The 26070-nt window shown below is 41.4% G+C and overlaps 1 protein-coding gene across 1 annotated transcript; it reads left to right on the top strand.

The window, feature by feature from the left end:
• Positions 1–22827, top strand: MEP1B (meprin A subunit beta). Its single transcript, XM_026495972.4, has 15 exons — positions 1–158; positions 1732–1750; positions 2581–2631; positions 2716–2759; positions 4403–4481; positions 8857–8974; positions 9696–9874; positions 10472–10690; positions 11518–11670; positions 12994–13209; positions 15009–15452; positions 16940–17119; positions 18363–18489; positions 19110–19314; positions 21409–22827. Exons 1-15 carry the CDS (start codon positions 96–98, stop codon positions 21421–21423), a joined length of 2112 nt encoding a protein of 703 aa, XP_026351757.2. The 5' UTR covers positions 1–95; the 3' UTR covers positions 21424–22827.
• Positions 22828–26070: the final 3243 nt, after the last annotated feature.

The following is a 26070-nucleotide window of genomic DNA, read 5'->3' as shown; positions in this document are numbered from 1 at the left end:
TCGAGATCAAAGGCTAGAAGTTATGATGTTTGCCTTTTAAAAAGTAAATGCTATTCTAACTTTCACAGCTTGTGGTTCCAACTGGAAGCGATAACATGGATTCGCGGGGCCTGCTTTGGTTTCTGTTCTCTGCCGTTCTCCTCGAGGTTCCTGGCTTGGTAAGGAAGCAACGTTTGGAAAACGATTAGAAAAGTTGGGGGCCGATTGCCTGTTTGTTCATTTCTTGTTTTTTAGGAGTTTCAAAATGTTAATGAAATGAGTGTTACTTTGGGGCCAGCAGGGACAGGGAGGGTCATAGGGAGTGAGAAGCAGTCCCCCCTCCCCCACCAGAGAGAAAGACTCAGGGACATTGACATAAAATTATATGTTTCTTTTAGTTTCATTTTTATGTAACATTTTCTTTTGATAACATGGAAAATGTGAAATTTGACAACCATTCCTTTTTTACTGCTGAGTGAAATGCATATTGCTGTTGCGGTAACGTGAGCCACGAATGGAGTGAATGATGAATGTCACAGGCAAAGCAAACCCTTACAGTTTTGTAGCATGGGGTTTCTCATCTGTTTCTTTGTCAGTTTCGACCAATCTTGCGACAGTGACAGGTAGTTTGTACCACAGACCAACTCAGGGTTTTAAATGAAGTTTCAAATGCCTAGGGGAAAAAACTTTAGTTGTGATTTAAAAATAATTTATTATATTGAGTTGATTCTCTGTAAATGGGATCTACAGCATTGATAACAAGAGATACCATTTAAGACACATTAAAATTGCAGTTTCGCACAAATACGTTACCAGTGTGCGGTGCACTGGTATTCCTCTGAGAGCGTGCCTTGTGTGGCCAAAGTGTAAGACAGATAAGGCACTTCTTAATATCAAAAAGAAGGGTAAACTACCCAATCAGTTCATTTCCATTGCTTGCAGAACAGTCCATAGGATTCTGTAATTGGATATGTAAGCCATGTTAACCTGTTTCACAGATAGTCTGAGTTTCAGGAGGGTGAACTGACCTGCTATGAGTTGGGTATAACTCAGACCTACTGCCTGCCAGTCCCACGAGCTTTTTCACTAGACTTCACTAAGACATTTCTCAGGTTTACTTAAGTTTTTCTATTGGGCATGTATTCTGGGTTTTTCATTTGATCACTTGTAGAACCTATTTTCAGATGTTTGGGGTTTTTTTTAGTTTTTTTTTTTTTTTAATTGCTAAGTACACCCATTGATTTTTTTTCTTAAACATTTGGTATTGTCTTTGAAAACAGAGTCTTGAGAAAAATGTGAAAAAAACCATGATTAATGAGATCTTCAATAAAATTTCTTTAGAAGGGATTGTTACAAATTACAATAATATTTCAACAATGGGGATAAATTATAGGTTTTTCAAACATTGCTCCATGAATCCTTTAGAGAACCATGTTTAAGGTGAATGCTTATCTGAGGTCTGGAGTCTTATGTTTTGCCTTCTTTTCAATCTGTGAAGCTGGTTTCTTGTTTCTTTCACCTTCAAATTCATATAACAGCCAGTTTCATTTTTTTATATGAAATAAGAAGACCCTTTGGTCAAAAAGTTATTTTAGACTCCAGACTAGACTAGATGTCTTGGATATAAGCCAGAAAGCAATCCACAATATTAATTTAAAAAACCCCACAAATTGCTAGATATAAATTGGAACCAAGAAGATCATTTATGCCATGGGCGTCATAATAATGTCTTTTTTTATGTTTGTTTCTCAGCCAACTCGAGAAAACTTTGGTGAGTCTGTTTTGAGTTTTTGCTCTTAAGTTATAGTAAAAGAAATTTACATGGATAACAGAACAACAAAACAGAAGAACTTAGGGACAAATTTAATGCCAAGCACAATGCATAATTGCATATGCATAATTTTATAATTGCTTTGAACTTTAATCGAACACTTCCTTCTTTTGATTTCTTGAGGAAAGTTTTATTGTTTCTGCTCTAGGACTCCACATACCCAGCAGAAAAAGAAATGGTGATATAGGAAAGTCCAAACACAGTGATTGACCCAACACATCCCATCAAAGCTTGCTATTGGTACTTTTGCTATTTTGTATAAACTCAGATAGACCTGATGTCCATCCTGTTTTGTTATACACTTCGAGATTTGGCTATATTATCCACTCCTTTGCAACTTAAAAAAGTAAATCAAATTTAAATTAGGAATTTTGCTGGAGAGTTCCAAGGTATGTTACTAGCAAGGGATAGATGGGGCAGATCGCACTGGTTTGACCAACTTTAAACATTTGCTTTCGATTTAATCTAATCATCTAGTCTAGTCTTTATTAAGTTTAATATTATACAGAGTGACCAATTACTTATTCTGGAAGTCATCTGACGTTCAAGGGATATGGATAGGATAAGAACATATACGCAAAAGCCCCATAGTCCCAAGCATGGCTCATGGGAGGTTCTCAGTTAATCAATCAATCAATGTATATTGAATCAGAACCTAGTAGTCACTTACCTGAGGCAGAAGAACCTTACTTACTTTTAATTTGGTAATTGATGAAGATTGTCTTCTTTCATAAACATAATGTTTAATGTGTTTTTCTTTGTTCCTTTAGTTAAAGATGTAGATGGTGGAATCGATCAAGATATATTTGATATCAATGAAGGTCCGTGAATTTTTAAAAATATTTTTTATTAAGTGGAGAGTTTGAATCCAGTTTGCTAACATGAATTTTTATCTTCCCTCTCAGATTTGGGACTGGACCTTTTTGAGGGAGACATCAGACTTGACGGGGTGAGTTGAATCAAAGCAAAGAAGGAATCTTCTGTTAATTATTGCAAACCAAAATACAGAGTATCTGAGAACTGTTGGCCAGCATGGGCTTTGTGAAGCCCAACTATCTCTAAGGGTGCAGAGTCACGGTGACAGACTTATTTAATGAATACGTTATACTCTGAGGGACTCCTATAATTGTGTCTTCATCACCCATTCCTCAGATTTCTGTGTGATCAAAGCCACCATCACGCACCATGTACGCCTTGGTCTTGTTGCTCTGATGGATTTTCATTATTGGAATAATATGATGTTTTCATTTTTAAATAGAACCTCACTGATTTAATCTAGTCGAAACAAAATTAAACTGAATTTGTAAACATCATCAATGAATCTCACTTTTTACCGTAAAAGATAGATTTTGAAACTTCTATCCTGACAGCTAAAGATAGTGTTGCCAAGTACAGACCCTCCCAAATCTATGCCTGAAGAGCACATGGTGCACAGACGCACGTCGGTACCTTACAGATAGTTTAAGTCAACCTCCCACTGGGAACTTCAAGAAGCAGAGCTGTGGTATCGAACGGTTGGTCCTGGGCTCTTCTATCTGTACTCTCCTTCTCGATCTCACCTTGTGCCCGGCCTTGACATGTCATCTTTATGCTGCTGAGTCCAAATGCGTGGCTCTCATCCATTCCTTCTGCTGCACACCGGACTGGTCTATCCAGGTGCCAATTGGTCGGTTCCATTTCCACATCTACGAGGTGCCTCAAATGTAAGGCGTCCTAAACTGAACTCGGATTTTTCATGCAAACTGCTCCTCCCAGATCTTCCCTCTTAGCAGTCATCCCCCTACTGCCCTGAATAAGTAAAAACTCCTAGAGTCACCTTTGCTTCTGCCCTTTCTCTCACCCCGCCATCTGATCCATTAGCAAGTTCTGTCATTTCTATCTGCAATGCATGCCCCCAATAACACAATGTTCTCCTAATTTGTCTTTCTATTTCAAATATTGCTCCCCTACAATCTTTTCTACTCTGTCCCTGTCCCCACCCTCTATGCTCCCCCAACAGCAAAGTGGTCTTTTAAACAGACAATGACACCATTTCACTTCCTGGCTTGAAACACTTCAACAGGGGGGCTCAGACGGTTAAGCGTCTGCCTTCAGCTCAGGTCATGATCCTGGCTTCCCAGGATTGAGTCCTGCATTGGGCTCTCTACTCGGTGGGGAGCCTGCTTCTCCTTCTCCCTCTGCTTCCCCTCTCCTTCTCTATCTCAAATAAATAGATAATATCTTTTTTAAAAGAACAACAAAACTATTCAACAGCTTCCTACTGCATGTAGAATAATATACAAATTTACCTACATCCTTCAAGACCTGCATAATTTACCTCCTGCCTATCTGTCCGTCCATCTCCTCTCCTTCTCTTTTATCCTTTTTCTCTCCTAATTCACTAGGCTACTGGCCTCAAAACAGATTAGAACATACCAAGTGTTATTCCCACCTCAGAACCAGACCAACCCCCCACTACTATTAAATGTATCCTGCTTAAACTTACTTATTTTCTTCCATTTTAAATTTCATTTATTTCTAGATTAACTATTCATTGTTTCCTAAGTTTTTGCCTGATTCATTGAATTAACCCTTCACATTTATTTTTGACAGGTACAAGAAAGAAATTCTATCATTGGAGAAGAATACAGATGGCCTCATACCATTCCGTATGTTCTAGACAATAGCTTGGGTTAGTATACACCTTGGAGTATCTGTAACTGATATATGTTCCTGACAGAATATAATCACAGTCCTTCCTTCCTTCCTTCCTTCCTTCCTTCCTTCCTTCCTTCTTTCCTTCCTTTCTTTCTTTCCTAAAGATTTTATCCATTCATTTGACACACACAGAGAGACAGAGAGCACAAGCAAGAGGAGTGGCAGGCTGAGGGAGCGAGAGAAGCAGGCTCTTCATTAAGCAGGGAACCTGATGTGGGGCTTGATCCCAGGACCCTGGGATCATGACCTGGGCTGAAGATAGATACCCAACCGACTGACCCTCCCAGCTGCCCTATAGTCACAGTATTTTCAACGGTAGGCTCATCTGGTCTTTAAGGGTTTGTTTGTTGCTTTATGGGGCCATGGACATTTACTTATAAAAATAAGCAAAATGAACAATGAAAAGAACTTAAAATGATTTTGTCTGAAATATTTGCTGAATTCTGACCAAGAAAGGGATTAATGCAACCAATATTTAAGGAGAACATACACTGTATTGTGTACTGGGGACATAAAGATCAGGGAGCTAGTTTTTATTTGAAAGCAGTGGTTTTTCATATGTTCAGATTTTACATGTGAGTTAAAAAACATGAAACAAACGAAGAAAACTTTAGGACCTGGCATTGTTTTACCAACATTTTATTTTGCCAAGTCAGGAACTACAAGAACCCACTATCTTTATCATCATCTTTTCATAAAATAAAGAATATTTCAGGATGATCTGGTAGATATCAAGCTCGATTCAGGGGACCAGCTGAAAAAAGGGTCCCCTACTCCTCCGCCATCTTTTTCCCCCCTCAAAATAAAGAATATTTCAGTACTAAAGAGTCAGAAGACTCTAATTCAAAACGAAAGACAGCTTTCCTACAGAAGAAATTTAATTGTAATGGAAAACTCTAAGCATGGTCCTCATTTTATTTATGGTGCCAGTTACCAGAATCACTTTGGGAACTGCTTTTTGGGAAACTTTTCTTAAAGTTCATACATTTTAGTGGAGATTCAGATATGCCGAAAGTTAATTATAATAGGGGCGCCTGGGTAGCACAGTGGTTAAGCAGCTGCCTTCGGCTCAGGGCGTGATCCCAGCGTTCTGGGTTTGAGCCCCACATTAGGCTCCTCCACTAAGAGCCTGCTTCTTCCTCTCCCACTCCCCCTGTTTGTGTTCCCTCTCTCGCTGGCTGTCTCTCTCTGTCAAATAAATAAAATCTTAAAAAAAAAAGTTAATTATAATAGAATGGAATAAACATTTTGCTTAATGATATATATATTCAAAAGCTATGGGAGCACATTGGAGGGGCATTGAACTCAACCTAGATATAAAGGCATATGCATCAGGAAGAAGCTGACACTGTGTGGCAAGGCTGCCATGAAAATTATGCAAGTTGTACACGACACATAGGTGCCTCCTGGGGGGGGGATAGTTGGACTGAAATCAAGTTTGCATTTTGTTCATCAAGAGGCATTTGTTACTTTGCATGAAGTGCTATTTATCCACCTGCCAAGTCAACACTGGCCACATCTGCCCAGATGAAGTGCTTCTTTGTAATTTGCGGAAAGGCATCATGTGGGCCAGGACCCCCTCTGATGGCAAGGGAAGGGTGCTCTGGGCACATGGATCACTACGTGCAGAGGCATGAGGAAAGGAGAAAACCCTTAACTGGAATTTAGATTGGAAGTGGGGAGTTAATGAGTTTGAACAGGTAGGCAGGAAAGACTTGAGTCTTTCCCCTGTTAAGTAACTTGGGGTGCCTACTGATGGGGAACCTCCCACGGTTTTAACATGGATGTGAGATTGTGATCGTACTAGTTGTAGTGTAGAAGATATACCGTTAGTGGGGCAAAAAGGAAGTAAGGAGATCAATGAGGAGACTATAGAAGAAATTCAGGGAAAGACTGAGAGTTTCTGAACCAAGACTCTCTCACTGAGGATAGGCGAGAATGGACAATTCTAAGGGAGACCTAGGAGACACTTGTTAAATTTGGTGATTGACTGCAAGAGGTCAAGAAGAAGGTGGGTCTAGGCAAAGAGTTCTTGGTGCCCAGGATTCAGTCTTAGGCACCCAGTTGGATGGTAGTGCCTGTATCAAGAATGAGGAATATGTCTTGAAGAGGGTAGAATAGAGAAGTGTGGTAGAAATTAGCATTTGGCATGCAGAGTTTGAAATGTATCAGGCCCACTGTGGTGGGGAGATCATATAAATCAGTGTATGACCTTCTCATTAAAGATAGAGAGGCATTTGGGTGTTATTAGGCTGTGGGAGATGGTTGAAGCCACGGGTATGGATGAGCACCTCCCACAATGCCCTGCATATAACAGGTGCTTCTTAGATAATTGGATCTTATTGAGTGGCCCAAGAAGATTGTATTGAGGGAGAAGATGGCCAAGATCAGAATTCAGCTCAGGAGGAGAACTCTCTAGAATTGATATAGATGGAGGATCTGATAGAAGTTATCTGGCCAGCCCTCACTGGCCGGAAACATAAATGAAAAACCAAGAGTAGATAGAAAAAGTCAAGAAAAAATTAAAAAATAAAAATAGAAAAATAAACTGATACATGTATATAAATCAAACATGTTAGGTAAAAAATTTAGTCCAAATCTTACCGTCCAAACTGTGTACACTTTTACATGAGTATAACCATAGTGTTTTAAAGTTTTTTAAATTGTTTTATTTTTAATTCAATTTATTTGTTTGTTTATTTTAAAGTAAGCTCTACCCCCAATATGGGGCTGAACTCACAGCCCCGAGGTTAAGAATCGCATGCTCTGGGGCGCCTGGGTGGCACAGCGGTTAAGCGTCTGCCTTCGGCTCAGGGTGTGATCCCGGCGTTATGGGATCGAGCCCCACATCAGGCTCTTATGCTGTGAGCCTGCTTCTTCCTCTCCCACTCCCCCTGCTTGTGTTCCCTCTCTCGCTGGCTGTCTCTATCCTGTCAAATAAATAAAATCTTTAAAAAAAAAAAAGAAAAAGAATCACATGCTCTACCCATTGAGCCAGCTGGGTGTCCCTGTTTAAATTTTTTGATCTGCTTTTTTAACTTAATATTACAGCATCATTTTGTACTAGTTTTATAACATGATTAAATTTCAAATTTTTATAGGTCATTTTTTAATTCTATGATTTTGATTCTTTCTCAGTTAGAAAGTACTTTATCTCTGTTTAATATTGTAGCGTTGAACTTGCTTTCTATGCTCAAAGTGAGAAGAGTATTTCCTTGCATTTCTGAAATTCAGACCATGACATTCAGTCATCCAAATGACTCCAAGGAAATCACTAAGCAAGGCCACTTTGCAGGTAGCAAAAGAAAATAACTGTGAAGGGTTAGTAAATAGCTATGAAGGGTTCACTGGATAGTAACCATATTAAATTGTCAACATATAAAAGTCTGCTTTAGTCTTCTCGCTTACACTTCAAGTGTTACCGGCTGTTAGATGCAGCTGCCCTGAAAGGGGTAACAGTTGAGCTTCTTTTCCTGAATGTCTTTGTCAGAGGCTTTCACGCTCCATGTCTATCCAACCTGTTAGCATCCCTCTTCATTCAGAAGTAATGGTTCTCTCTCTTTTTTTTAAAGATTGTATTTATTTGATAGAGACAGAGAGAGAGAGAAAGAGAGAGAGAGGAGCAGAGGGAGAGGGAGAAGCAGACTCCCCGCTGAGCAGGGAGCCCGGAGCAGGGCTCCATCCCAGGATCATGAGGTCATGACCTGAGCCGGAGGCAGAGGCTTAACTGACTGAGCCACCCAGGCGCCCCTGAAGTAACGGTTCTTAACCCTAATGTGGGCCCTGAACTCGCTTGAGAAGCTCATGAACAGTCTCCCCAGGAAACAGACTTTGCAGATATACGGACTGATACAGATGATAGATAGATGATACAGACACAGAACAGAACCAGGTGATATAAATACAGATACTTCACACACAGTTGCAGCATATTCACGGACCCGTCTCAAGGTCCTCAAATTAAAAGCTCTGCTGTGGGGCTTTAAATACACACTATAGTTTCTCAGAAGAAGCCTGTGACAGTGAGTGTTCACTCTGGCTGCCTGTGATCCAAGGTATATGTTCTTTGAGGCAAGGACATGTCTTTTCGGTTGTTCTGTACTCTCTAAAGGTTCCAGAGAAATAAAAATGGGGCAAAATCAGGGATCTGAAGAACAATAAAATACTTGCATATGATACATACTTAATTTGTAAAGAATACTAAATTTGGTAAAAATAAAACACTTCACATTCATGAAGGGACTGACTCATGATAAATAATATATTGCAGAGCCTGTTTCCACGGTGAATCATTTAATGGTGATAATTTTAATACGCGTGTTTTTTTGTTGTTGGTTTTCTTCCAACAGAAATGAACGCAAAGGGAGTTATCCTTAATGCATTTGAACGCTATCGCCTAAAAACGTGCATTGACTTCAAGCCTTGGGCTGGAGAAGCTAACTATATATCAGTGTTCAAGGGCAGCGGGTAAGATGGAGAGCTTGTCTTCCGGGGTTCAAGCGAGAACGTTGCAGCTGTGACCTGTCACAGCAGTTGCCCTAGGCCCTGACCTTGAGGTGGGTGGGGGGCTTCCTTAGCTGTTTGCTGGGGAGTAGAAGACAAACAGCATTTAGTGTCTCTAGCTATGAAAATAATATTTTCATACTCGCAACCGTATTAAGACAGGGGGGGTGGGGTTACATGCCATCCATCCCACAACTCAGCGAGTTTCAGCCATTTGTAGCTTCCATCCTCCTCCTTTCCCTCTTCCAGGAGAACGCGTGTGTGGGTGTGTGCGTGTATGTGTGCACGCACGTGTATTTCAATTTATTTTAACCTGCACTTTCTACTTGAGTTCAACTGACGGTGTTATTTGCCCAGAGCTCAGCAATTCTGCGGGGTTGCTGTACCTATAACGCCTTATTAGCGATCACCCACATACCAAGGACAATGTGAAAAACCTAGAAATTTCCAGGAAAACATCAGGACTAGGTTGATTGGGGGAGGACTTGCTCCTATGTACTAGTTGGTGCCAGGGCCAGAGCTCCAAATACCGTCTGGTCTGTGGGGTTTCTCATACCTTCGTCAGGGTTATGAGAGAAATGCATTGTCCTGACATGAGAGCGAAGCTTCTAGGTGGGCACTGGGGATTTTACTTGAGACGTCATGAGAACACCCTCTCCCCCTGTCCTGTGAACGCTCCTGTAAGGTGCTGGTCTTCAGTGGGAAACAGGCACATGGGGAAGCAAGAACTCTCCATTGGGGAGAACTGCGACAGAATCGCAACGGTTCAGCACGAGTTCCTGCACGCGCTGGGATTCTGGCATGAGCAGTCTCGCTCGGACCGGGATGACTACGTCAGCATAATGTGGGACAGAATTCTGTCAGGTACGTTTCTTTTGCTTTCTTACTTTTGTTGTTGTTGTTGTTGTTAAAAACTGAGTTTCTAAGCATGTGCCCTCTCCCGCCAACTGTTAATAATAGAAAAACTGATCTTTTGATGTTTTGCTTCTATGAGCTTTGAAGATCAGATCCACCTCACTGTTTCCACAAAATCACCCCTATTTCAAGTTGCAGTCATTGCCTGTCAGTGTGATGCGAAACAACTAGGCATCTTCCCTACATATACTTGCAACTGTATAACTTGCACACATGTTCCATTAACCATGAAATTGCCGGCTGTATCAGTTCCTTCTGATGACTCCCGTCTGTGTTGTTCCCAGGTGCCTTTCCACCACACCTCTCCCAGTCCTCTTACCTCCATTTCCATCTACTTTGGGTGCCCCCACCCTCCCATCAGCACCTGCCCATGACCTTGACTATCTCCACACCACCTTTGAGAATCTACCTTTCTGTTAGCAGTTCCTAGAGCCTTACACTAAATGTTAATGTCCAACCTTGGGAGATGATTGAAACTTAGAAGAAGGTAAAGCTAAATGTTGTGAGCATCAAATAATTAAAGATCTTCTCAAATTTATCATTTAGGCAAAGAGCACAATTTTAACACCTACGATGACCTAGTATCAGACTCCTTGAACGTTCCCTATGATTACACCTCGGTAATGCACTACAGTAAGACTGCTTTCCAAAATGGAACAGAGCCAACAATTGTCACAAGAATCTCCGACTTCATGGATGTGATCGGCCAACGGATGGATTTCAGCGACTATGATCTCTTAAAGTTGAATCGACTGTATAACTGCAGTACGTGGCAGCTTCTTTGAAATGCCTTCTGCGTCTCTCTGTGTGTAGGAAAAATTTTGCGCTGCGCCATTTTGCTGAGCATTGTTGGCTTTTCTGAAGTGATGGTTTGATACTTGTTTGATAATTATAGTTCTTTTTTAAGATTTTATTTATTTATTTGACAGAGAGAGAGACAGCCAGCGAGAGAGGGAACACAAGCAGGGGGAGTGGGAGAGGAAGAAGCAGGCTCCCAGCAGAGGAGCCCGATGTGGGACTCAATCCTAGGACCCTGGGATCACGCCCTGAGCCGAAGGCAGACGCTCAACGACTGAGCCACCCAGGCGCCCCTGATAATTATAGTTTTATAGTTGAAGTTCGATATTAAAAAAAAACAACATAAGAGCACACAAATCCCAATCCACAGCTTAGAGGCCACATTTTTCTTCTGAGAAGTTCTGTCCTTCAGATCTAAACACAAATTGGGTCCTAGAGTAACATGCCCCATGTGAATTTTTTTTAATGAGGCGCCATGATACAAATGGGATCAAATCATCTGTGTTGCAGTTTAATAATCTGGATAACTAGAGGAGTGTAGACTCAGGTTCCTATAAATTAGATAATGAAAGAAAAACATCTTGGGGCAGACAGCTTCTTCAGAGACACAGAGTTGATTACTCCCTTGGTTTTGCGGATATCAAGAGGTCTTCAAACCACTACCCCCAGAACCAGTGAGGTGTCCCCTTTAACGCCATCCTGGTATTCCTAGTACTTCCGCGACAAAGTCGGTTTTTATTACTTGGGATTATCATGTTGGAGGAGTGCCAATAATTGTTGTTTTGCTTTTGTAGCCACTTCCCTGAGCTTTATGGACTCATGCAATTTTGAACTGGAAAATGTGTGTGGTATGATTCAAAGTTCAGGTGACAATGCTGACTGGCAATGGGTGTCCGAGGTTCCCAGGGGGCCAGAGAGTGATCACTCCAGCATGGGCCAGTGCAAAGGTAAGGGGAGTGAGATACTTCTGGATTTTACACTCGGTGGCCCCAGCATTTTCCTTTGCTATGAAAGACTGGGATTTTATCTCTAAGTTCTATCAGAATTTTTAATGGTAACACATTCGGTTGCTACTAAGGAAACAGTCCTATGCCTTATACGGACATGGTTCATTTCTTTGCATTTCCTTTCTGACCCTTCTCTTCTTTCTGTGAGTCAGAGCTGGGCTCTGTGAAGCCTCTCCCTGTCTGTGCCCACAGCAGGAGGGGACCGTACCTCCTGGAAGGGCTCTTATCTCCAGGGTAGTGCGGTGGTTTTCTCAAAGCTCGCGAGATACGGGAGACTTCCCAGTGAACAGCACAAGGCTGTGAATTAATCAGTTTCAGAGTTTCAGCTGGTTGTGATTACACGCTCTTGTTATAAAAATCCTGAAAATAAAGAGACAAAGTACCATTTATTTAATTTTATTCAGATGAGTATCCTTTTCCGTCATAATTTTGTTTTAAATTAAACAGTCATTTCTTTGGCTCCAAGTACTCAGTTTTTATTTATTTGTTCATTCCTGGCAACAAAGATGTAAATCTAGACTCAGAACAGGGTCCGTTCGTTGCATGACAGCTCAGCCAGTCTAGGCAGCGGTTGGGGTCCCTAACAGCAAAGAGTGCTTTTCCTTTTCTCTTTCTTTCTTGGAGGGGCGGGGGGCCGGAAAGCAGATGTGAAGGGTACAGACTTACAAGGAGTTGTAAAGAAGCCATGGAGATCTAATGCACCACGCAGGGAATATAGACAGCAATATTATATTCTAATCACTAAACTTGCAAGACTAGAACTTAATTATTCCAACTACAAAAAAAAGGATAATTATGTGACATGTTAGAAGTTGCTAATTATAGCTACAGTGGCAATCGTATTACAGTGTATAAGTGTATCGAGTTAGCATGTCTTACACCTTAGATTTACACAGTGCTCTATGTCAAATATATGTCAGTAAAAATATCCTTTTCTTTTAAAATGCAGATTTGGATAGTGGATAGTGGTCTTCCACAGGCCAGACGGAAGGAGGAAAGAAAGGAGGGAGGGAGAAGATGAGAGAAAGAGAGAGGGACAGAGATGAGGCCAAGAAGGTGATACCTTTTTTCTGCTTTTGAAAGCTATAGTAAGGAAAAGGTGGCCTGAGGTGTCTTTTATCAACCACCTGCTTGTGCAACTGTACTTGATGCCCAGACAGCGCTCTGCACACACGGGCGCTAAGTCGTACTCGTGTGCCCACAAGACACGCAGTCCTAGCCCTCGTATCTGCTTTGTCAATTCCGCTTTTGTTTCCTGAACAGGTTCCGGTTTCTTCATGCATTTCAACAGTAGCTCTGTAAGCGTGGGGGGCACGGCCGTGCTGGAAAGCCGGACGTTATACCCCAAACGAGGGTTTCAGTGCTTGCAGTTTTATTTATATAACAGTGGAAGTGAAAACGACCAGCTGAACATCTACACCAGGGAGTATTCTGCAGACAATGTGGTCGGTACTTTAACGCCTGTGGAAGAAATAAAAGGTACGATGTCAACATTCTTACTATCTTGGTTCAGAGTGAGGTAATCTTCACTCTTTAAGTCTGTGGCACTGAGGAGGTCAGTTCTTGGCAAGTAATAAAAATACAAAGAGAGAGGGGCGCCTGGGTGGTGTAGTCAGTTGAGCATCTGGCTCTTGGTTTTCCGCTCAGGTCGTGTTCTCATGGGTCGTGGGATCGAGCCCCGCGTTGGGCTCCGCACTCAGCAGGGAGTCTGCTTGAGATTTTCTCTCTGCCCCTCCCCCTGCCCACTCAGTCTCTCAAATAAATAAATAAATCTTTTTTAAAAAATACAAAGAAAACTAGTTTAGGCAAAATGGGAAGTTACTGCTTCCCTGTAAAGAGATTGTGGGATGGACGAGGGAGGAACTGGCCTCAGGCAGGCCTGGACCTATCCGTGAACATGGCTGGGGACCTCTCATGTTATCTCAGATGGGCTTTGTCCCCAAAACTGGTGCTTTCGATATTTCACTTCCCAGCTCACATTTTTATCAAATGTGCCATCAGACTGGAAAAGGGACTCTTCCTCTAATTTCTAGCTTTAAAAAAAAATAAATCCCAGCAAAGAATTCTAATTGTTACGATTTGGGTTAAGTGCAACTTCTGGAGCAATTCCTGGGTGGAGAGAGGGCAACACTCCATTCCAATCACGTGTCAGAGAGGTGGGTCACATTGACCAACTATAAAAGCAGGTGGTTAAGAAATTTCCCTGCTGCCAATTCTGCTACTGTCTGCTCCACATATTGACTCCTTGGTTTGAATGAATTGAGTAAAACCTATTATAAAATCGATCTACATTATGCTATATGTCATACCATTTTCCTCCCATAAACAGTAGCACGAAAGGTACTTAAGAAATGTGCTTAGGAGTCCAGAATTTAAATGGATAGTGCTGATCATAATGAAGTGGAAGGTCTCATGAAAGATTTTTGTTCAGTCCAGAGTCGACCCACGATAATAGTATTTTCTCTAATTTGGATATTTCTAACTTATTTTCACATAATTGTATTTCACATTAAGTGCCAATATATTTAAGTTTTAAGTCGTTGTGTTACAACTAGTTCAACATGAATTCCTGAGTTGTTCTCTACCTGGGGGATTTTGAAATTTTAAAAAATGTATTGCTTCCTGTTTGGGTATGTGATGCAAGAAAATAAGACAAGATAGCATAGCCTGCTAGCTAAGGATAGGGATGGTAGTGAAGGGGGAAGTGTAGGGTGCAGAGAAAGATGATGGTCTCAAATATGACGACGTATTTAAAACGTTGAGTCACTAGTAAATGATCTGAGCAGTGAACAGTAAGTGTGGGCTTTCTGGGGTTTGGTGGATTCCTGTTTAATACAACCAAAATGTTGATTGAAAATTTTGCATGTGAACGAAGTATTTCAATCAAACTCTACATGAGGCTTTGGGCGAGTCTCACAGGAATCCTGGGTACAAGTGTAGATGCTGGTGTTAGGTAACATAGAATGGAGGTAACTCATGGACAGGGCATGGAGAACTCCTAAGTTAGATGTGGTTGTCTGGGCACCCTTCGCTGGGAAAGGGTGACCTATCTGAGAAACAGTAGTTAAGCATCCAGGTATTCCAGAGAGCGGTTTGACACCACAGAACTCCCTTGAAGGGAACGGGCCTGGGCTGGAGAAGTGAGAGGAACACACTGCAGACCTGTAGCATCAGCAGCTCAAGGATGATCATTTGTTCTGTGAAGGTTAAAAACTCCAATGTTGATTTGCACATGATGCTCAGTCCTTTGCTTTGGAATAATAATGTCTCTTTTGCAGAGATACCCATTGGGAGCTGGCAACTCTACCACGTGACACTGAAAGTGACCAACAAGTTCAGAGTGGTGTTTGAAGGGGTCAGAGGCACGGGTGCATCCTTGGGTGGCCTGTCTATTGACGACATCAATCTTTCGGAAACACAGTGCCCTCATCATATCTGGCATATAAAGAATTTCACGCAGTTTATTGGCAGCTCAAGTGGAACTCTCTATAGCCCTCCATTTTATTCTCCCAAAGGTTATGCCTTTCAGATTTACTTGCACCTAAGTGATTCGACTAATGCAGGGATATATTTCCACTTGATCTCTGGAGCCAATGATGATCAATTACAATGGCCGTGTCCTTGGCAACAAGCCACGATGACACTCTTGGATCAAAATCCTGACATTCGACAACGTATGTCCAACCAGCGGAGTGTAACTACAGACCCATTTATGACCACCGGTTTGTGACTCATTTTCTTTATTGCTAATACATGATCGTTGCGCTAGGAGGGATGGATGATTTGGGAATGAGAGACTGCATGGTCAGGTACCTAGGGAGGATTGAGCCCCAAGTTTTAGGAACAGAAGATATTGAGGGGAAGGGCTTCATCAGTTGTGGGAGAGTCCTCCAGGCAGGACACTGTCAGGAATGTGAGTTGGGAATGTCCCAAAACATACAGAAGGTACGGATGTTATTCCTGGCAATTGACCATACCTGAATTCCCAGTTGTTCAGGTGTTGGTTTTAGAGTCTGGCATGCCTGGGTTCAATTCCAAGGTTTGCTTCTCCTCAGCTAGGTGAAATTGAGCAAATACTCTTTTGGAACCCCAGTGTCCTCAGCTATAAAACTGAGATAGTGACAATAACCACCCCCTTGCCACCAGGGCTGTCAAACACAATGCAGCTCTTGTAGAAGGGGATGGTTCCTGATGAGAAGGAAGACGTTGAGCAGGTGCTCTTGAGTGTTGGGAAGGCTCTGAGAAGGGATTATAACTTATTAAAGAGTTCTGGAGGACTCGCCAATGGTGACATGATTCCCCATCTTCCCAGTCTCAGAAAGGAAGAGCTCCCCCCCCCCAAATGATCACATTTCTAATTTTAATAATCCTCTGCACTCTGGGAACCTAATAAAAAATGAAATTATGGCAAGGTGAATATTATTGCCAAATTTGAATTCTGTATATGAAAAAAGTCGACCTAAGTGACATAGGAAAAGAGAAACCACTAATCTGATAGGAAAAAAGAAATATTCACAAACAGGATTGTAGGGACTTGATGTTCAGAATTTCTTCACTTTTTTCCCCGCAAACATGTTTCCCTGAATGACATTGAAAATGGCTCAAAGTTGGGTGGGTCATCACCTTTTCCCAGAAGCAGTGCTTCTCACTGTCTTCTTTCCCTGAAGGACTTTGCTCTGGTAGGTGAATAATTCAGTTAATGAGATGAACTGTTCTATGTTAATATTAAAAACTCTCTCAGGGCGCCTGGCTGGCTCAGTCGGGAGAGCATGTGACTCGATCTCGGGGTCGTGAGTTCGATCCCCATGCTGTAGATTATAACATTTTAAAAAATTCCCAGAAACATTTGGATTTCACTTAGTTAAAAGGACTATCTGTGACTCCAGGCAACTGAGGAATGATTTTAATGGGCAAGGGAGTTTCTACACTGGCCAGTGAGTATAGGTATGATACCCCACCCAGGACACTTTTGGTATGTCTCCACACCAATTCCAGAATGCGGTCTTCCTTGCCAGGCAATCTCATTTTCTTTAGGACAGTATGAATGAACAGGCTTCAGGGACTTGCCAGGGACTACATCACAGGTCAATAGCATCACTTAATTATTTTGAGCTCTCTCCTAACTGTGTTTCACATTGCCTGTTCTTTCCTACCACCAAAAGCTATGATGATGTTAAACACAATCCATTAATATAAATTGCTTTTTCAGATGATGGAAACTATTTTTGGGACAGGCCTTCCAAAGTGGGAGAAGTGGCTTTTTTCCCAAATGGAACTCAGTTTAGCAGAGGGAGAGGTTTTGGAACCAGTGCATTTATAACCCACAAGAGGCTGAAAAGCAGAGATTTTATAAAAGGAGATGATGTTTATATCCTCCTGACAGTGGAAGGTATGTCAGTAAAAATAGTTTTATATAAGCTATTTTTGTTGTGGTCGTGGCCATTGAGTATTTACTGTGTTCTTCTGGGTTCTAGTTTTAGGTATAGGAACAAATGGGCATGAGTGGGATTTTCTTCTTCTTCTTTTTTTTTTTGGTATGAATCATTAACAATATGAAAATAACTTAAATAAAAACTGTGACCATTCCAGGATAAATAACTTAATTATCACCACATGGAGCCATGGAAAATTTAGGCCAGAAATCTTTAGAAACAAGTGAAAGTACAGCTATGCACCCTAGAATTATACTCTGGGGTTCCAGAAATAGAAATATCACACAAGCATATGAAATTAAACTGGAAATGAGCTGTCTTTAATGTGTTTTTTCAAATATATATATATATACACCCACATACATATATACATGTACATATGAGCATACAAGCTGCATATATATTTTTATGTATCCTATATAAGCACACACACGTATGTTTTATCAGTAGTAGCATTAATCTATTACCTTTTAAAATTTCTTACCCATGGCAGCCAATAAATACATTTTCCAGGAATACTGGTGGTTTCCATGTGTTATGTGGCACCATTTTAACTCATTTACTCTTAAAGACCCACTTGCATCTCAGTAAATCAGCATCTCGTTTGTGACGAAAGGTAGTGCAATTAAAACCCATGAAATTTTTATGTCAGTGTCAATTAGAGTAAATCTAGATGATACTTCTTAGAAAACATTACTCAATAATAACTGTGTCAAGGGAAAAATCATCTTCTGTAGCAGAGTAGAAGTCCCACGTTTATCAATTCAGTTCAACCCTGTTTGGAGGAGAAGCAACAGAACGCACTGCAGCAAATAGAGGCCTGGTTGTTTGGGGGACCTGGTGGCTTGTGTCAAATACCCCGCAGCTCGCTCCCCCCCCCCCCCCCCAGCAAGAGACCTGTGACCTTGGGCAAGCCCATCAATCACCTTGCTTTGCTGTGCTTTGGTCTCCATGTCTGTCCCTTGAGGGTGGGTTGTAAGGGCTTGGGCCCCTTGTAGCTCAGGCAAGCACAGGCCCAGGCAGGCATGTGGTTCCGGTGACAGCCCCGTAGGCTGGTCCAGCTTCCGTTTGCATCTAGATTTTGACTTACTAATTATTTCACTGCCTGTGAAACCTAAGCATCTATTTTGAGACTTAAAGATCAAATGCTTGTTAAAGTCAAACTGATTTCCATCCACATTCTCCCTCTGCCCCCCTTAGACATTTCCCACCTGAATTCTACAGCAGTTGAGCCAATCCCAACCTCCACCATCAATGACTTTTGCGTGAACTTCACGTGTGAGAACGACGGCATCTGCATTGTCCAGAACGGCAGAGCCGGGTGCAGGTAAGGGGTCCCTCGGACGAGATCCCCGCATTCTCTTGTTAGAAATTTTATCCTTTCCACATTGTAGGATTAAACACTGATGTGTTACATGAATGATCAGTTGGTTCTCATCTCAAAACAATTCATGGGATATTTATTTTTTGCTCTCCATTTGGGATTTTGGATGGCCACAAGAACAGTAAAATTATTTATGAAGAAATAGTGCATTATATTGTAATTGCCTGAAAAGTCCTCATGAGTTATATGTCTTATGAAGTCCTCACAACCGTCTGATGGGGTGAAGTGGAACTGTCCCCATTTTCTAGATGGAGATAGTTCTCAGACGTTCTGGGATGAGCTTGGCCAAGGGGTACGGGGGGAGGTGGAGGCACTGAGCCATGAGAACTAAATTTTCTCCATGATCTATGCTACCTTCCTTTCCCACCTTAGAGCCACTGTTTTGAGAAGTAATTCCATTTCTTTTGCACTGGCCTTGCCTGGCCTCCTGGAGCTGGTCTAAGCATTCTCCTCTGGTTGAGTTCCACATGTCAATGACCTGAATGTTGACCCACACCTTCAACGGTGAAGATTTTCAGACTGAAATATCAACTCGTAACTCTGGGTCCCGTTCCGACATGCAGGTGTCCGTCAGGGGAAGACTGGTGGTACATGGGGGAGAGGTGTGAGAGGAGAGGCTCCACCCGGGACACCATTGTCATCGCTGCGTCTTCCACCGCCGCTGTGTTTGTCCTGATGCTGATAGTCACCCTCGTCAGTGTCTATTGCATCAGGAAGAAATACCGTAGTAGGACAAGTTCAAATACGGCAGATATGACTCTGCAAAATGTAAGTTGAGTCTCATAGTTGGTGATTCAAAACCTACTGATGAAATCATATGAAGAAGAATTAGGACTCTCTTATATGCTTAAAAAGGAATCTCTTTCCTTTCTATGCTGAATAACAGCTTTGAAACCATGAGTTCCTGTTACCTTCACAATAGATCAGCAGTTCTTAAATCGGAGTCCTTGAAGGAGTTCATATCCTCCTGGAACTGTATCCAAAATTGTGTGTGGTTGTACATTTTTTTCTAAGGTGGGGGTCTGTGACCCTTCTGAAAGGCAAAACTGATTTTGCCTCTACGTCCCAACCTTCCTGGTAGAGGGGACCGGTGAACTGTACGGGTTTTTCTCTAAAGGTCTTTTGGAGGTGGTTGAGCTGAGGCTTGTAAGAAGGGGTGCCGACCTGTTTGAGGCTTTTCCATTAACAAAGGTTCCAATCCATCTGGCTCCATGTGCAGCAACTAACTCCAAGGCAAGATTTTTAAGTAGAGGGTTTAAAGTCTAGCCTCAGAAAGTCTCTAAAATGACAATAGACTTGAGATTACCCTGTCTCAGACTGGCTTCCCCGGAGAGAGTGTTCCTGGGAGCACGGAGTAACAGAGTAAGGGAAGCTGGACAGGGCAGAGGGTGAGGGGACACGGAACACGGTGATGGGGTTACAGCTGAGGCCTCTGCCCCGCTACGGAGCTGGGATAGTGTCCTGAACTTAGGCAAGGAGGCCGAGCCAATGTACCCCCCACATCAATAGCCATTGGATTGGGGTTGCCCCTAGGAGGGAGCGGACAATTGGGCGAGGCAGGGCCCCAGGCAAGGGCATGTCCTGCACGAAAGCCTTCATTTTGAAGGGCAGGACTAAGCAGTGCACCCCAGCACCCATTACACAGGCCGTAGTAGAGCACACGGACTCCTAGTCTCACACACACAGGAGCGCAAGGAAAATGGCGTCAAATCTGAACAGTGTTTAAAAGGGAAGCCATAAAATTCTTCCAGTTCTATTTCATTCAAAATAGTCTCTGAAAATTACTAGCAAAACTGAAGAAGACACATGCCAATGAGGGTATCTCTGAAACTAGAAATACCTCAATTAGCTAAATCGAGAGCATATTTTCTGAAGAAAAATGGCTATTCAAGACATACTGTATTTTGCAATAGTGATTTTTTGAAGTAGACAAACTGGTATTGAGACCCTGAATTTGTTTGTGAAGTTAGTCAAAAGATGGACAATGATAACAAACAGAAAGCAAATAGTTTTTTTACACACGCTGCTGTCACATTTCCTCAACGACAGGAAGCATTTACAGCTCATCACAAGCTTGTTAGAAAAGTACTTAAAATGCATACAGGTGTTTTGTGGTGTGTTGTTTAAAAAGACAAACAGGTATGACTCAAAATAAAAGGGACAGATCAGCCGATGACCTCATGGGCCAACCTGATGAAAGCCGTACTTGCAGGCACGGTGCCCTGGGCCAGGAGGGATGCACTTGAGGGTTGACCTAGTGGCAGGGAAGTAAGGACACATTAGCTAGTAGATAGGGCTGCCAGGTTATTCTTCTGGAAATTGGAAAATAGAGGTACTATTTAAAGGGCTGACTTAGGAAGCAAATATTGGAAGGAGTTAAAGAAAATGATAAAGAGAAGAGAGAGGAAGAAGCAAGTTAAATCAAGAAAGGGGAGAATTATCAGAGTATCAGGGACACTGTAGGGCCGCTAAGTAAACACACAGGCGTGCATGCACACACACACACACCTAACCACCATATTCCCAAGAGCAAGAAATCAACTTATATTTTCCCCAGTCTAGACATTTCTACAGTTAATTCACTAAAAATGGAACCTCCAGATTTAGTTTAGGTCTTAAATCAGAATGCCCTTCTTTCTGAGGCTGCAGTGTGTGCTGGTCCTAATGGTTTAGAATTCTGCCAGCCAGACAGGCCGGTGCATCTTCCTGGAGACCTGGCTGGGGCAGCCCTCCAGCTGGGGGGTATGCCAGGAGCCTGTTGATGGCACTTTATTTAAAAATGAGACTGCTTCACTGTGATTCACTGAAATGACAGTTTTTAAATTTAGAAATTAAATCATCAATTGTTCTTTCCCCTTTTAGCAGCATGCATTTTGAAGATTAACTCAACAATACGACCAGCAAATGAAATTAAAAAGGATTCTTCATCATGGATTTCACCTCGAATCTATTCCAACTGCCTTGTTCATCTATAAATGGATCTTCTCTGTAAATAGCTGGATATGCTATAAATCATTATTTTGGTGAAAGTCTAACTGGTGAAATGTTTGTATTTTTGTTTTTAAAGGAGGGGAGGCAATTCCAGTTCCCGGAGAAGTATAATATTGTCTATAAAAGCGAACGCCATAGCTGGAGGTAGCTTTCCAAATTACTGATCCTTCCCTTGGGGGGCCTAGTGCAGTAGCCTCACCTGTGATTGTCTGTGTACCACTGGAAACACCCAGTGGGAATGATCTACCTGCCATGTCAGCATTTGCGTGTGGTCCCGGCCCAGTGTAGGGAGGGGCGGTAGGACACTCCCTTTCCGGGAACACGCGCCCCTCTGGCCAAAGCTGGCCACTCTCTTGTTTTCTGACACAGACTCTTCAGAACGTGAGCTGGGTTTAGAATTTGTTGGAACATGCAACTGAGAGCAACCAGAAAACTTTTAACTCTCAGAACAGTGGTTCTCCAAGTTCTTGGTCTCAGGAGCCTCAATATTCTTAAAAGTGATCGAGGGCCCCAAAGAGCTTTTGCTTGTGGATATCACATTTATCAGTACTTATGTTATTAGAAATTCAAACCAGGAAAATGTAAAACTATGTATTTCTTAATCATTAATAAATAATAAGCCCAATGTTTACAGGTTAGAATAAATAACATTTTAATGAAAAATAACTCTATTTTTCAAAACAAGAAAATTTAGCAAAAGGAGGGGTTGCGTTTTGCACTCTTTTGCAAATCTGTAATGTCTGGCCTAATAGAAAATAGTTGGATTCTCACATATGTGTCCGCGTTTGGTCTGTTGTGATACGTTATTTTCATTGAAGGATACAAAGCAAATCTAGCCTCACACAGCTATGCAGTTGGAAAGGGCAAGTGTATTTAAATAGCTTTTCAGGTAATTGTGGATACTCTTTTTGAATACTTTGTTAAAAGTTGACGAATGGTAATTTCTTAAAGGTTAGCTGGGACTGGAAACTGAGACAGTATCAATGACCTTCTGCATGCAGGCTAGTATTATCCACCAGTCAATCTTGTATTTGGAATGGATCATCTATGTGTGATTTTGTAATATCGCGTATTGATCATTTAGAAAATACCTTACTGGTTCACTGAGTTATGCAATGCCTCCAGCTTGTGGCATGTTTCAGTATACAGTATCAAAACATGACATTAGTTAATATCACTACTGATCTTATAAACAAAAAAAAGTCTTCGAGTCTCGGGAACTTGACACTCATGGTGGCGAAAGCAAATTTTCCAAAATTCGGATTTTTGCTTGAAAGCTTACATCTTATCATCGGCAACAAATCCTGTTTTCCTTGTAGTGACAGGCTCACTTCAGTCAATTTTTTAATTCAAATTTTATTTTAAGATAATTATAGATTCACATGTAGTTGTTAAAAAAAATTAAAACAACAGGGAGAGATCCCTGTACCCTTCTCAAAGTTTCTCTCCGTGGGAACATCTTGCAGTGCTATGGTACGATGTCACGGCCGGGTTATCAATAGTGTTACGGTCAAAATACAGAGCATTTTCATTACCGCAAGGATCCCTCAAGCTGCCTTCAAATAGCCACTCCATTTGCCTATTGTTCCTACCCGCTGTTTAACCCCTGGTGACCGTCAATGTGTTCTCTATTTCTGTAATTTTGTCATTTAAAAGAATGTTATAGTAACAGAACCATGCAGTATAGCATCTTTGGGCATTTTTTTTTAACTCAGCATAATTCTCTGGAGATTCATCCAGGTCGTGTACACACTAGTTTATCCCTTTTTATTGCCGAGTGGTGTTCATGGTACGGATTCACCACAGTGTAACCATTCATTGTTGAAGGACATTTGGGTTGTTTCCAGTTTGGGGCTATTACAAATAAAGCTCCTGTAAACATTCATGTACGAGTTTTATAGAGACATAAGTCTTCATTTCTCTGGGCTACATGCCCAGGATAGCAATTGTTGGGTCATATGGTAATTGCATGTTTAGTTTTTTAAGACACTGCCAAACTGATTTGCAGAGGGGCTGTGCCCTTTTACATTCCCACCAGCAGCATACGAGTAATGCCATTTCTCTGCATCTTCAACAGCTTTTGGTGTTGTCACTGTCTTTTTTTTTTTTTTAATAGACAATTCTTTTAGAGTACTTTTAGATTCACGGTAAAATTGAGCAGAAAGTACAGAGTTCCCACATACCCCTTCCCCCCCACATACCCACAGCCTCTCCCACTATCACCAAAGTGGCAAATTCATTGCTGTCAACGAACCTACATTGACCGAAGTGTGGACTAAAGTTCATACTTCCATTAGGATTCACTGTTGGCGTGGTACATTCTATGGGTTTGCACAGATGGATTCACTGATTATAATATCCTACAGAATAGTTTCACCACCTGAAAAATCCTTCTGTGTTCTGCCTAGTCGTCCTTCCCTCCACTTAACTCCTGGCAACCATTCATCTTTTACTGCCTCCAGAGTTTTGCCTTTTCCAGAATGTCATTGGGTTGGAATCATACAGCATGGAGTCTTTTCAGATTGGTTTCTTTCACCTGTCACTATTTTTATGTTAGCCATTCTGATAAGTGTGTAGTGACCTCTCATTATGGTATTAATTTGCAGTTCCCTAATGACTAATGACATTGGACGTCTATCTATATCTATCTATCCATTTATCTATAGTGTTTTTGGGTGTATCTCTTTGTATAGCTTTTATAGTGCTTACTCTGAGTATTACAATTTCATATATAGAAGTATATAAAATATGTGGTTATAATTATATATTAAATATAACATATAATGCATATGTTATATATAATATATACTTACTTACATATAAATATGTTTACATAGCTATACAGAAATGTAATATATAAATTCTATTATATATTATTATATATAAATTATGTAGAAGTATGTATAAATGTAATATATATAATTTATATTTTTAAAATTTATATTTATAGCCGAAAAAGATGTATACTCAATGGTTAAGCTTTCATAAAGTTAATAATGTTTACTGCTTCATTAGGGACATTCTTAAGTAAAACTGGCTTTAAAATTATGTATTTATTTATTTACTGCGGGTGTACAGCAGTGAAAATTACAATGACTTCCAGTGACAGTTTGGTGTGGCTGCCTCGATTTGTGCTAAGACACTAGCAGTTTTACCCATGATTACTTCCCCCCCCCAGTTTTTTTTTATTGTGGTAAAAATTTGTAAACTATAAAATTCTCAGGATGCCTGGCTGGCTCAGTCCCTAGAACATGAGATTCTTAATCTCAGGGTTGTCAGTTTGAGCCCTGTGTCAGGGGTAGAGTTTACTTTAAAAATAAATAAATATAGGGGATGCCTGGGTGGCTCAGTCCGTTAAGTGTCTGCCTTCGTCTCAGGTCCTGATCTCAGGGTCCTGGATCGAGCCCCACATCGGGCTCCCTGCTCAGCAGGGAGTCTGCTTCTCCCTCTCCCTCGGCCCCTCCACCTGCTCGTGCTCTCTCTCTCACTCACTCTCTCTTTCAAATAAATAAATAAAATCTTTAAAGAAATTAAAAAATAAATACAAGGGGCACCTGGGTGGCCCAGTCAGCTAAGCATCTGACTCGTGGTTCCGGCTCAGGTTGTGATCTCTGGGTTGTGAGATCGAGCCCTGAGTGTAGTTGAGCTCTGTGCTCAGTGGGTAGTCTGCTTGAGATTCTCTCTCCCTCTGTCCTTCTCCCCTGCTCTCTCTCACTCTGTCTCTCTAAAATAAATAAATCTTGAAAAAAATAAATATATAAAATTTTTAAAAACTATAAAATTCACCATTTAACCATTTTAAAGTGGCATTTGGTACATTTAAAATGTTATACAAGCACCACCGTTCTCTATAAGTTTTTGTTTGAACATCTATTTTTTAAAATATTTTTAAATTAAATAATCTCTATGACAGTGTGGGGCTCGAACTCATGACCCTGAGATCAAGAGTTTTACGCTCCACCAACTGAGAAAGCCAGGTGCCCCTGAACATCTATTTTCAGTTCTTTTGGGAATACATCTAGGAGTAGCATTGGTGAGTCATATGGCAATTCTAGGTTTAACCGTTTGAGGATTGGTCACACGCTTTCCATGGCAGCTACACCATTGTACATTCCCACCAGCCATGCCCAAGGGGTCTAATTTCTTTACATCCTCACCAGATTTGTTATTTTCCATTTCTATTGTTGTTGTTTTTTTAAAGAATCATCTCTACACCCAATGCGGGGCTTGAACTCATGACCCCTGAGCTCAGGAGGCGGATGCTCTACAGACTGAGCCAGCCAGGTGCCCCTATTTTCCATTTTTAAAAATTATAACAATTCTGGTGGGTGTAAGGTGGTATCTCACCATAGACTTACAAATACTATGGTACCAGAAGTTCAAATGTCGCCATAGGAGAGGCACATCACATTTTAGTATTAATATGAAAATATTTTTCTCTCCGTGACCCCACGAAAGGATTTGGGAGGTTGTTAGGGTTGCGTGAACCACCCTTTACGAATAGCTGCACGCGTTAAATGCAGGGGGTAATGG

Source organism: Ursus arctos, unplaced genomic scaffold (assembly GCF_023065955.2).
Source record: "Ursus arctos isolate Adak ecotype North America unplaced genomic scaffold, UrsArc2.0 scaffold_17, whole genome shotgun sequence".
NCBI classification, from domain to species: domain Eukaryota; kingdom Metazoa; phylum Chordata; class Mammalia; order Carnivora; family Ursidae; genus Ursus; species Ursus arctos.
This window is presented reverse-complemented; position numbering and strand designations above follow the sequence as displayed.